We start from the raw sequence: 13,139 nt of genomic DNA, 5'->3' as shown, positions 1-13,139 counted from the left end.
GTTACCTGTTAAGCGCTGTGATGCTCCGTAAAAGTAGGTTCGAGTCCAAATAGTCGTGGTTTCAAACGCTGATCGTAATTTCAGGGCTCAACTTACCTAGACTAGACTACTCTTTACGTAGTTATAAAAAGCAATTATACTAAGGCATCACTCCGTAATTATGGGGTTGTCTTTTAGTACATGTCTCAAAAGACAGCAGGGGTCTGTTCTATCTCTTGAGCGGGTAAGTAAGGCGAAGGGAAAATACGGAGTAGTTGGTTACTTTGGGAATACTCCGTGGGAAGGCTCATTGTGTGTGTGTGATTACAATTAGAACTATTACTATGAGCCAAGTGTACTCCGTAGATAGTTCTTTTTCTTTATTATCCGGTGTGTCTGTCTCTATTACACAATGTCTTTGGCTGATATAGTTATTGGAGAAAATGGGGCTGTGGATCGGAACTGCTTTATATAGACGAAGGTGCATGACCCTGCAAGCCTTGCAATCATAGTAATATAGTATAGTACTAGGAGTAGTAGGCAGGCAGCCTACCAGGCCAAAGAATGAAGCAACAACGCCCCGGGCAAACCGCAAACTAGGCTAATTCTTTTTATTGCTCATGGTCTGTGCAGGACCTACCATATCAAGAATAGTTCGAAGTTGGAATGGATGCGGGCAAAAAAGAAAGCATGGACAACTTGAGCCAGTTATCATTGGAGACTGCTGCCCGAGAGATCCCCACCGCCAAGGCTTCGGACAGCAAACGTGGCAGCAAAGCAGCCAATCATCAAGCGCCATGGCTGTCATTCGGGAATTCTCGAAGCGGACGAACTGGGCTGTCATTGGCCCCGGCGTCATTGCCTCACTTTATTGAGTTCGGTTGCAACTTTGACCTACTTACTAGGAAGTTTAGTTTAGCATGGATTGGCATTAACACATCCCATCTTGCTTGCTTGCTTGCCTGCTTGCTGGTCAGTCAGTCAGTCAGTATAGTTCGGAGGGGGTCGGGTTGATTCAGAAGGCGTCTGCTTGCTGAACTTTACACTTTAGTTCTGGCAATAGTTCGCTCATGTGTTGGATGAATGTCCTCGCTGCTAGCCAACGGGTTGACGATGCTTCAAAAAGACGGTGAGATCTAAACCAGATGTTCTTCTTTTTTGGGTGGAAAGAAAGAAGTTGGTGGCCGGAGAAAAAGCAGAATCTGGCAACTGTCGCACCGTTGTTGTCTGGCAAGGCGATGAGTTAGTAACTAGACCACTAAACAGTAGACTAGACTAACTACTCCGTACTGACTATGGAGTCAAGTCAAGTCAAGTCAGTCAGGCTGCCCGTCATTCACAACACGCAGCGGGAAGTTGGATGGTGCCCCATCCAGCCATCTCCGTTTGGCTCGACCGTTTCGTATAGAACATCCAATTCGTTTCGTCCTGCAATCCTCCCCTTCGTTGCCCCCCTCCTCGTTTAGTCATACTGTTGTACCCGCTTGTGGTCCATAAGCCTAGAACTCCATGGTCAGATTAACAATCGTTGACCTCTTTTGCTCAAAACTTTGTCCCAGCATCACTCATCTCCCAGTAACCAACTGTAGGAGAGGAGAGATGTTGCTGGTGGAGTCATGAGCTGGCAGTACAGAGAACAGCCTATACAGCCAACCTTCTACTCCGTAGAGACTACTCGCTTTTACCGTCCGAACGCCCGGTGAGATTGCAAGAACCACCGTTGATCGGGGGAGGTGTTTTCGACGTTTCACCACACTGACGATCCAGCGCGTATACCGTTGTGAAGCAAGTTACGGAGTAAATCGATAGTTAGATAGCTAACCGTCAGAGATGGAGATGGGCGAGATGGATCGTGCCCTGTCAAACAAAAATCATAATCATCATCATAATAATAATAATAAACCGCCCTGGGAAGTTTCAACTAATTTTCCATCTTCCCGCCCTGCATTTCTTGAGTCTGAGAGTTTAGAACTTCAGACACGGACAGTATAGTAAATGTGGGGCACAGGAACCTCCTCCTCCCCCTTCCCCATCCGGGTCCCTTTCAGCCAGTCATCCAGCTTGCCAGCCTCATTCCTACCACACAGCCGCCCAGGCAATGGCAACGATGGAGTATCCGGGCGCTGATACAATCAACCAACAGACCCAGTGGCATATACGGAGTAGACGGGCGCGTGTGTATGTGTGTGGCCATGAGCTCATTTGTGCGTTTCCCCCCCCCCCCCTCCCTTCCACCACCACCATCACCACCTTCCTCCCCAAAAGAGGCTGGACCTAGTAATAATGCCGCCCATCTCTCCATGGCAGGCAATCCTTCCAGCACTTCCATCCCAGTTCATCTGACTGAACTACTTTCTTCAAACCAATCACACCCACGGGGAGGCGGATTTATCTTCCCTGGGGCGTTACTGCATTCAGCCAATGACGAGGGGATGTGCTCGGGCCAGCCTGGAACAGCATTGGCATTGAAAAAGTGTGAGTGGAGCCAATCTGCACCCGAATGACCTGTCACAACTCGCCCTCCTACACTCACACCGCCTCCTGGCACAAACATTACCTAGCACTGTGTGCTGGAGGCAGCAAATCATCGCTCTTCAGTTGCGGTCTGTTCTGCGTTGCCTTCTCAGGTTTCCATTCCAACTTTCTCTGATCGTCGATCTTTGGGGATAGAACCTTTCTTTTTTTTGTTTTTTGCTTTTTGCCTGGTTGGGGACCGGACACTAAACCCGTACAGCCACGACGGCGGCGGCATTGGCCGTCTGGTCATCGGGTCTGCGCGGAGCTCTTCCTATTCATTGAGTCTCACTCCATTTGAGGATTATTATCTATTATTACTATCATGTAGGCTGTACTGTAGGGATGGATGGGTGGGTGGATAGATTTCAGGCCACTACGTACTACTATACTACACCCTCTGTATATTGTAGGGTCAGGTCCAGGCATCCAAGCTTAGAGCCTTTGTGACCCTCCTAACTAACTAAACTGAAAGGGGGTGTGCGGTGCTGCCAGAGTTTCGGTTTCCCTCCACGCACTCGTGCCCATTTAGCCCTCCTTTCCCTTTCCACCCACCCCCTCCATAGCACAGTATCTAGTCATCAGATCCACCCGACTAGTAAGGAGAGGTGTCTCTTTTCTCGCCTTACCAGATCGTGGACAATCCCCCCTTAGTTAGAAATAGTCTGTCAACTCAATCAGTCACAGTGTGTGTTTGTGTGTGTGTATGTGTGTGTGTGGAGAAAATACAGCAATCGCGTGGTATCTAATCTACTACTTTGGTATGGCAAGAAACAAAGCTGGTTAGTCAGGACCCAGTGGATACTAATGATGTCGATTCATGGATCCTCCTAGGCCTCCTCTCCTCAGCTTACGCCGCGGGTGCGTGCTAGTTATTCTTGGTTTCGTTTCTCGCCGCCTGGATCTCGCGGTCGCGGCCTTGTCGGTCAGTGTCTCTAGTGGGGGGAGAGGGAAAGGCAGTTTGGTTTGGTTCCGTCTTTGCTCATCCACACACACTCTCACATACACCTTTCCTATTTGTAGCTGGACCCTAAACTAGTCTAAGCATCATACATGTTAGCTTGGGTTGGTTGGGTGGAGTTGACCAACTCCACACCCAGCTGGACGCATGCCCCCGACCAATCCGGTGGCGAGGTTTGGGTTTCTGGTCTCCAGGCTGAAGATGTAACGGGGGAGTTACATAGTGAGTTTTAGGGGGCATGGATGGATGGACGGTGGATGGTGGATGGTGGATGGTGTAGGAGAGAGAAGGGGGGGGCGGTCGGTCGGTCGGTCACCTGGGTGTAATAAGTTCTGAATGGTCGGCCAGCTTTTTCGAGATGATGATTCGTGGGCTGCAGCCTCTGAGGTAATGCAGCCTGGAGACTTTCAGTAAGTTCCAGTTCAGTTCTTGCTCATGGAGATGAGAATGGAGTGAGTGGCTCTGGCCACGAGTGGTCCCAGGCTTAGTGGCAGTTGGGGAGGAAGGATTATTATTCGTGTTATGGGATGGGTGATGATGATGCTGCTGATGATGATGATGATTAGGTGTTACTATTATGAATTTATTAGGGAGGATAATTATTATTTCATCGAATTTAATTTATTAGGTGTTATTATTTTCTGATTTTCTCTTAAGGGAATAATAATAATATTTTTATTTTACTTTCGACTTATTTTAATTTCTTCTGGTGGTGGTGGTGGTGTTGTTTTTTTGGGTCCCTGGGGATTTTCTGGGTCCCTATTTTTCGCCATTTCCTGCTGAGAATGGATGGATCTGGCTGGCTCCCTCATTCTGACTCTCTGGACTGAGAGTCTCTTCTCTCTTATCGCCGCCCCGTCCATCATCGCCATATTAATCTTATTTTTACTTATTTTTACCTGGCCTTCCGCGCTCCGTCTTAATCCCTATACTTCCACCTCTCTTCCTCCTCTCCTGTCTCTTCCTATTCCGTCCTCGTCCTCTCTGGCGTGTTTAATCGTTTTTCCTCTTTCCGACAAGTTCCCGTCAAGTCATTGATCTTCGTCTTGCATTTTGTTGCTTTTCTTCTTTCTTCGGCTTCTCTTCCTCTTCTTCGTGATATAGTTTCTGGGACTTGTTTTGCATATATATCATTTGCCCCCCCTTATCCTTCACTGCACGTCCCCCTTTTATACCCTCCACCCCCCTTCCCTTCCCTTTCCCTCTCCCCCCCACGGCCATATTAACTATCCGCTGGCCCCCATCTGACTGCTTCCCTGGAACTGCATCCATCCCTGGCTGTGCAACTTCCCTGGACTACTTGCCCCCCTCTCCCCCAATAAGCCAAAAATAATACCACCACCAACTGCCACTGCCACTCCCGCTACTACTTATCTTCAACCACCACAACTACTACTACTACCATCACCATCTTACCCACGGCCTTCCGTTGGACATTCCCTAGGATCTGATTGCTTATCCAAGTTGATCAACTGCATTCCTTCAATGGCTCCTTGAACAAGTGAAAAAAAAAAATTATCTATTAAGGAAAGACTGGCGACTCTCCTTTGGTGCTCTTCTCTCTCACTCCCGGCTATCCCGTACTTTGCTCACTGGTTTGGATGACTACCTGAAACCCGCCACCGGATTTTGGACCCCCAGGATTTATATCAACAAACCACCCCTTACAGCCGTTGAGACAAGAAACTACCATTTACCTCCCCCTCCTTCCCTCTCCTTTCCCCTCCCTTCCAATACTATACTCTTCTTCAGGGAAAGACTCAAGTGCCGGTGCGTGCTTCGAGTCTTACTTGCCTGTCACCAATCCACCAAAGCAAGAAAAAAGCCTATCCCAAAACCTACCTTCCCTCATGCTCATGCTACCCCCTTCTCCCCTGTACGGCATGTATCCCCCCATGCCCCCCACTCCGCCTCCTTCTCCGCCCATCTCCCGTTGCTATGCTCCGGAGGACCGTCTAGGATTTCTCTTGGCCAACCGTCTGGAACTCACCAGCATCCTGGGCGTCGGTGCCTATGGAGTGGTGTACACGGCCGTCGACATTCATACCAATGTTCTGTATGCTGTCAAGGCCCTCAACAAGACCGGGCTGGATCCCCGGCAGCTCAAGTTCCAGCAGCGGGAAATCAAGCTCCACCATCTGGCCAGCCAACATCCCAATGTGGTTTCCCTGGTCCGCATTATGGATTCCGTCGATTGCACCTACGTGGTGATTGAGTTTTGTCCCGAGGGCGATCTCTTCTCCAGTATTACTGAAAAGGGCAACTTCGTGGGCAATGACCCCTTGGTCAAGCGTGTCTTCCTTCAAATCCTGGATGCCGTCCAGTTCTGCCACTCCCTGGGAATCTACCATCGGGACCTCAAGCCGGAAAACATCTTGGTAACGGACCAGGGCTTGACGGTCAAGCTTGCTGACTTTGGCCTGGCTACTACGGACTACGTGACGTCGGATTTTGGTTGCGGATCCACTTTCTACATGTCACCAGGTGCGTGAATGCCCTTCCCTCCCCCACCCGAAACATTCCGATGAAACATTCACTGACGAAGATGATACCAAAAGAATGCCAGCAACCAAACCCCCGTCCCATGTCGTGCTATGAGTCGGCACCCAATGATGTGTGGAGTCTAGGTGTTATCCTTGTCAACTTGACCTGCGGTCGCAACCCCTGGAAACGTGCCTCGATCGAGGACTCCACGTTCCGAGCTTATCTCAAGGATCCTTACTTCCTGAAGTCCATCCTGCCACTGTCGGATGAGATGATCTGCATCCTGAACCGCATCTTTGAGTGCGACCCCTCCAAGAGGATTACCATCCCGGAGCTTCGCCAGTTGATCCTGGAGTGCCCGCGGTTTACCATGAACCCCATCGCCCCCTGGTCTGCCAGCGGACCGGTGCCGGTTGACTACGTCAACGGTCCGGTTCCGGTGTCCGTTCCCGTGGACGCCTTCAACACCCAAACCTCCTCTGTCTCCTCTGGGTCATCGCAGTACTCCGACTTTTCGGAGTCTGCCGTCTCGGATGCTTCATCCTTCACGGAAGGCTACCCCGACCTTGACAGTGTCTCGTCGATGTCTTCCGTGGGCCTGGAGCCGGGACTGGAATGCAAAGATGACTTTATGGACCCTGTCTCTTGCGGTGGTATCCCGGAGCCGCATCTTGCCCATGCCCCTTTTACCATTCCAATTCCCGTTTGCTAAACTGGACCTCACCGTCCACCCTACAAGGGAAAGCAAGAAAAGAAATAAAAATAAAAAACGAAAAAAGGCCCACTTAACGCAGGTTTACGATTTACGGCAATTCTTTCGATATTACATCCCACTGGATTTGGATCTTTACTACACCTATTCTTGGATCATCTCCGCCTTGCATTATTCCAGCGACCTTGTATTATTTCCGCCGGAGGAAATCCGAGGAGATCGATTTCCTTTCTGGACATACGCCTTTTCTATTTCCCACTCTTTACACCGTTGGCTTCCATTCCTTGGAGTTTGGATATTATACCCGGATTGACATCTACTGGAGCTCAGCCGTCGGGCATAAATTGCCCTTTTGAGGAAACGGTGTTCTGTCAGCTCGCCCTGCGAGTCCGTTGGAAGGCAGAAACCGTGGCTATGTTATTATTAATTTGTCACCACATTGGGAGGGTCTCTTGCGTTTCTGGTGATATACTTGTGTTTGGTGTTACTTGGTGGTGTTGCTGGCGTTTTCACCATCGGCCATTGTCATGGAAAGAAGAAAAGAAAAATACCCCGGAGCAGAGATGAAGCATTTGCATTTTGATTGTCGAACTTTACCGCTAGGAGTTGGATGGCACACTTGGTCGCTCTTTTGGGATGATACCTTGAGTCGTTGAGGACTACTCTTCTTCTTCGTTTTCCTACTACTCTACTACTACTACTTCATTTTACATAATCTGTCGATAAATAGTTTTGATTTCGGACTGTCTCCCTATTAGGGGGAAGCCGCCAGACTGATATTCAGTCTGACTGGCTGGCTGTGGTGAGAGGCTGGAATGTGTTTTCGGTGCAACCGCGTGAACCAGGGTGGAACATCCTTGGATACGATATCTGCAATAGACGAGGACTAGAAGATGCTTTTCTCTCTATCTCTCCCCTTCTGCTGGTACACTGACTTGGGCCTGATGACACGCTCTTCCAGTGAGACCCACGACGTGAAGCTGTGGTCCACTGGCGAGTCGCCGTCTGTTCCCTGCTATGCTGTAGCAGTCTAGCACAACCAGTCAATGCTGCTGATGCAACCATCAGCCGGCGCCTACGAGAAAAAAAAATTGACTCTGGAGTCTGGTCTGGACCCCCCGACTACCCCTGAAGAGAGGGGCCAGCTGTCCGACGGGGAGGCAGCCACCAGGCGGGTGAGCAGGCCTGTCTCAACCAGTCATTGTCTATATGCAGTATACTATGGTTTTTTTTACTTTAAAGTGTGACCTGGCTGGGCCTGGTCGGATTCTTATCGCAGCCTTACATTTTGGACCAGTGATGATTTACGACCAAACGAGAAGAAATCAATTGGTTTTGTACTATATGATACCATGTATGATAGATACCATCTACCAGACCACAACTGAACTATATGAATGCGACTTCTGATATCGCATTACACTACACACATACTTCCAATAACCATCCACTCATTTATAGACCAATCAATCTGGGAGGCCTTATAACAACATACCAATGAATAAATGAAATGAAATTGAAAAGAAAAATCACATATTCCTCCCCCCCGTAACCCTAATAGTCTCCCCACTCACATACGAAAACAACGGACTCGCCACCCCCAAAACCGCCCTCGCCGCCTCCTCCGGACTAGCCGGCCGTCCCAGCGGAATATCAGGATAATCACTACCTCCCTTCTTCTTCTCATCAGAACTACTAGTAGTAGTTCCAGTCCGCCTACTATCCAACTGCTTCCCCGGAATCCCCAACGCGACCTTCGTTCCATCCGCCATGGCAATAAATGCCCCTTCCTCCTTCGCCGCAGTCAACCGGGTCTTCACGAACCCAAATGCAATGGTATTCGCGCGGACTCCGAACGCAGGTCCCCATTCTTTCGCGATGGTCTTCGTCAGTCCGGTTATGCCTGCTTTGGCGACGGCGTAGTTGGCTTGGCCGCTGCCATATCACACAGTGTTAATTAGATTGTATGTATAAGAGAAGGGAATGGGTTAGAAAGGGGGGAAAGGTAGTAACGTACGCATTGCCATGTACCCCACTCGTACTACTAATATTAATCACCACGCGAGATTCCCCATCCTTCACACGGAAGTATTTTGCTGCTGCACGGATGAGTTTGAATGGTGCTGTGGCGTGAACGTTGAGCATCGTTGTGAATTGGGTATCGGTCATCTATACCCACCATTTTAATGATTCGTTAGTACTTGTAGTATATATATGTATATATATATATATATATATATATATCAAAGTATAGTATAAAAGGGGGAATTACCTTATGTATAACCCCATCCCAGGTAAACCCCGCATTATTCACAATAATGTGTATCTTCCCACCCCCAAAGTCCGCGGCCTTGGTGACGAGTTCTTCGATGTACGTGTCGTTGAGGATGTCGCCAGGGACAGCTATTGCCTTAGTTTCACCAAGGGCTGCGTTGATGGAAGTTGCGACGGCGGAGGCTTTTTCTATTCTAGCTATCAGTATATCCCCTATTTCACTTTTCTTTTTTCGGTACTCGTTGCTCAATGGCGGATTCTGTAACATGTATAGAGGGCATACCTCCATCTATATCAGCTATAATCACCTTCGCTCCCTCGTTGGCGAACAACCGGGCGGTTTCGGCCCCGATGCCTTGGCCGGCGCCGGTGATGATGGCCACTTGGTTGGCTAGTAGGCCGTGGGGGTAGTTGAGGTGCGAGGTTATTTGAGTGAGGCGGTTCATTTTTGCTCTTTTGTATTGTGGGCTAGGTTTGGGTGGGCGTGGTTAAGTTCAATGAGTGTTAGTTGAGTGGAAGTAGGGTAGTTGGAGGTGCGGTGGGGATGGATATAAGAGGATCTACAAATGCGGAGTTGGATATGCCGAGGCTCGTTGGTCTGCCGAAATGCCGCTCGGTTGGTTCCTGGACTAACTTCTTACTTACTATGTTTAGAAGGGACTACAATCCACCTACGAATGGTCGTATACTACATAACGAGGTATAAAGTAATTGAATGATTCAAGCTTAATCTACGTGCACAGATTATCCGACATCGCTCGTAAAATAGTCTCCACCATCGTATCATACCCCCCCAGCATCTGCTGGAACCATTCCACCTCCAGTCCGTCCGTCCCATTGAGCTCTCGGAGCTCGGGACTCAGATGTCGGCTCATTTCGACTGCGTCCTTGAGTAGCCCCAGTACCTCCCGGCACTGCAGGGCTCGACCTCGGATGAGGTACCGGCGGATCCGGCGCGTCTCGTCCGGGCCCATCTCGTACTCGCCGTAGGGAAGGATGATGTTGTGGTCGCCAGCAGGCACGGATGAGAGCTCATACGAGGTCCAATACTCGAGGAGCTGGAGTGTAATATCCAGTATGGATACTGAATACAGTAGGTTTGTGTGGTCTTTGTGGCAATTGGGGCACCGGAGAAAGTTCCGACACGCGGTCAATGCGATGTTGATGCCCTGTAGGATCTGGTCCAGTCGTAGACGCATGCTCTCTGCCAGCATGGTCCGAATCTGGTTTACGTTGTATAAGAGTGCGTTGGTGCATTCACAGGGCTGGAGTGGGTTGGAGATGTGGACGGCGAGCGGACAGCCGGTGAAGCCCCGGGAGATGAACTCCTTCGGGAGGAATGGCGGCGACATGGAGGGATTGAACACTGGGGCCAGCGTCTCCCCTATTGATGGATACTCCATGGTCTGATCGGTCAGCAACGTCGTGTCAGCCAAATTCGCCCCGTGGCTATCGGGGCTTCTGGACTGACTGGCTGGGCTGGTGCTTTGCGTACTCTATAACCGTTAGACTGTTGATTGTTAACGAGTACAAGATGAACGAACCGTTGCGTCGACACCATTGTCGTCATAGCTGATACGAGGCGGTTGTCCTTTGGCTACTGATTCTGCCCATCCGTTGGTAGGTATTGTAGGCTTCTTCTCGTCTTGCAACTGCCCAAGTTTCCGCAGCGTGGCACGGTTCTTGCTCCCTTTTGGCTTCCCAGAACGATTGGCGACGCGGTATCGACAGGGCAACCCATGACGCATACAGCGAATGCAGGTGTCTTTCCCAGATAGGTTACATTTCACCTTTGACTGTCGGCAATTCTCACAGGCAGCCCGGAGCTTCGGCGGATCCCCGTTGCTGACGGGGGTTTCGGATTCGGCCAGCATTTATATGGTAGATTGTAGGTACAGAATATGAAGCAGGGTCGTCGTGATATCAGAGGATAACGAGGTGAGGTCGACCAAAAGGGGAGCCTCAAGCAAACGGGTGTGGCGATATTACTGGGAATACCAAGGAGAGGAGAAAGATCAAACCACTCTTCATCAGCGCATCAACCAGCGCAATCTTATATATACCAGCCGCCCTGGCATGCAGGGCTCGTATCGGGATTCATGAACCGACGGCAAGCGCAGATGAAGTCAGCCGTTGTGAAACCCTAAGATTTCATCTGATCCACCTCGCATGGGAGCCGTGTCCAGTCCTCCAACTGGCAGATTCTTCAGCAATAGTCCAACTGACCTCCATCTTACTTGTCAGAAATGGCAAATGCCAGATTGCTTGGCTACCGGCCCAACTGCCTCTGATAGGGGCTGCCTACATCAGCCAGCGCCGCGGGGGACCGTCCTCCAACGTAAGAAGCCTGGAAGAATAAGCTCAGGTGCAACATCGTCGTCAATTCAGTGGGGGCCACTAGGCCGAATAACTCTAATGTGCTCGAAGGAGCCACGACGATGCAAGACTATTGTGTCTGACGTAGCATCCAATGAGGAACCGCAGCATGCCGTCTAGGGTGATTCTATCGGTATGCAGGCCAGCACACCATGTGAGCTGTAAATCGATGCGGGAACGCATCCCTATTCGCCTGCCCGGTTTGAAATGCCCAGGCAAGCGGTGAACGTTCATGCTGTCGCAAGACCCAAGGTCTATTCTTATGATTGTATCCTGGACTTCCCCTCGTTTGCGTGTTTTTCTCCCTCTCTTTCCCTTTTCTTATTACCTTCTTTGGAGAAGGAAGGTTTCTGCAATGCTTCTCTCATCTCTGGCTTTGCCATGTTGCAATGGTCAGCATGTGAAATTCAAGGTTAGACATGTCTCGTATCAGCCGTGAAGACGTCAGCATCATCATCATGTCATCTCTATTACTTCTTGAGGCGATTAAGTTATGGCTACAGGTGGTGATGTTTAGGGGGCGCCGCGCGCCCCCCTCCCCCCTTCTCCCCCCTCCACAGGACGTCCTGCCTGTGCGATGTCCCAAGGTTCAGCGGGCGAATCACTGCGCGGCCCCAAGACAACTGTCTGCAATGCCGCTGTGTCTGTAATCAAATGCCTTTAGCAACCCGGTCAGATGAGCAATGGCGGCGCAGACCACCAGCACATGAAAGATCTGGTGGGAGCTGCCCCAGAGATCGAAGTGGCCTGGTCGCAAGCGCTCCGGCACCCGGGCCGCATAGATGGTTGCTCCCAAAATGTACAGAAAACCTTGGAGAAGTAGCCAACCGAGCCCAATTTGGCGTGTCATCTGCTCCAGACCGTACAAGCGTAAGCCGTGGATCACGGGGAACACCGCTGACAGACCCATGCCGACAAACATGGCCGCACGGAATGGCCGCCACCGAGGCGTCCGGAAATGAGGGAAGATCGAAACAAGGATGCAGCCAAGACCGAGGGCGCAGATCATCGTCCAATACAACCGTTGCAGATCAGGCATACAGTAGAATCCAAAGTACACGCTAGGCACGAAGCTGCCCACGATAAGCCCTACGATACCAACATAGTCAAACGTGTTTCCGATGCGGGCCACGAGGGGGGAATGGTTCGAAATGGTATGATATGTTGCAGACATGCCCAAACAGAAGGCCGCCCCCGCGAAGAAGCATCCAAAAGCAATCAGATCCGCCTGGGTGGCATTCTCATATCGCGGAGCTAGTGCCCGATAGAGAAGCCCAGCCGCTGGAACGGCCAGTAGGGACGGCAGCAGATGCGTGTAGATGTTGACCGTTTCATTGTGAAGGTAGGTCAAGGACTGCAGGGAGACCAGAAGAGAGAATGAAGCCGGCCGATAGCCCGTGTGGATGTGCTGGTTGTCGCGCTGCCAATGGGGCAGATCATCCCAGTGAAGAAGCTTTCTGATGACTTGGGAAGGCTGTTCCAACACCGCAGCTGCCACCACAGCAGGCTGGCTGGTACCCAGATCCTTCTCATGGGCTTGAGTGGGGCGACGCTGGCGAGTGGACATATTCCTCACATGCAGGATGCAGACAGAATGACAGATCCCAGATCTCCGGTGAGCAGATGGCTAGCGGTTGCTCCGTAATCGGGGTGGTCCTCGGGGGGAGTATACGCGTGAGAATGAGGTAAGATGACCGTCTAGTAAGAGCAGAAAAAGAAATATGTACACGGAAAAGCAGATTAAAGGGTCAAGAAGAAGCAAAACAACCCCCCTGTAACACCCCAACCCGAAGTGATGGGTGAGGAACCTGAAGAATAGCGTTGGGGATTCCGCGGAGT

At 50.5% G+C, this 13,139-nt stretch overlaps 4 protein-coding genes across 4 annotated transcripts; 2 read left to right on the top strand and 2 right to left on the bottom strand.

The window, feature by feature from the left end:
* Window positions 1-468: 468 nt before the first annotated feature.
* On the top strand, window positions 469-1,134 carry BO83DRAFT_64674 (uncharacterized protein). The gene has a single exon (XM_025537504.1). The coding sequence runs from the start codon at window positions 646-648 to the stop codon at window positions 991-993; it is 348 nt and encodes a 115-aa protein (XP_025386785.1). The 5' UTR covers window positions 469-645; the 3' UTR covers window positions 994-1,134.
* A 4,215-nt stretch (window positions 1,135-5,349) lies between these two features.
* Window positions 5,350-6,650, top strand: BO83DRAFT_315767 (serine/threonine-protein kinase; the record flags this gene model as incomplete). The annotated part of the gene is made up of 2 exons (XM_025527638.1): window positions 5,350-5,938; window positions 6,013-6,650. The coding sequence occupies 2 exons, from the start codon at window positions 5,350-5,352 to the stop codon at window positions 6,648-6,650; spliced, it is 1,227 nt and encodes a 408-aa protein (XP_025386784.1).
* Window positions 6,651-8,179: 1,529 nt separating this feature from the next.
* On the bottom strand, window positions 8,180-10,798 carry BO83DRAFT_400100 (3-oxoacyl-reductase; the record flags this gene model as incomplete). Its single annotated transcript, XM_025533376.1, has 6 exons — window positions 8,180-8,585; window positions 8,668-8,819; window positions 8,923-9,113; window positions 9,208-9,392; window positions 9,714-10,420; window positions 10,469-10,798. The coding sequence occupies 6 exons, from the start codon at window positions 10,796-10,798 to the stop codon at window positions 8,180-8,182; spliced, it is 1,971 nt and encodes a 656-aa protein (XP_025386783.1).
* An 862-nt stretch (window positions 10,799-11,660) lies between these two features.
* BO83DRAFT_64623 (hemolysin III family protein) lies at window positions 11,661-12,957 on the bottom strand. The gene has a single exon (XM_025537503.1). It carries the CDS (start codon window positions 12,865-12,867, stop codon window positions 11,902-11,904), a length of 966 nt encoding a protein of 321 aa, XP_025386782.1. The 5' UTR covers window positions 12,868-12,957; the 3' UTR covers window positions 11,661-11,901.
* Window positions 12,958-13,139: the final 182 nt, after the last annotated feature.

Source organism: Aspergillus eucalypticola, assembly GCF_003184535.1.
Source record: "Aspergillus eucalypticola CBS 122712 chromosome Unknown BO83scaffold_17, whole genome shotgun sequence".
NCBI lineage: Eukaryota > Fungi > Ascomycota > Eurotiomycetes > Eurotiales > Aspergillaceae > Aspergillus > Aspergillus eucalypticola.
This window is presented reverse-complemented; position numbering and strand designations above follow the sequence as displayed.

Coding starts and splice junctions, on each gene's coding strand:
- BO83DRAFT_64623 (XM_025537503.1), bottom strand. CDS start 12,867: ATGTCCACTCGCCAGCGTCGCCCCACTCAAGCCCATGAGAAGGATCTG.
- BO83DRAFT_64674 (XM_025537504.1), top strand. CDS start 646: ATGGATGCGGGCAAAAAAGAAAGCATGGACAACTTGAGCCAGTTATCA.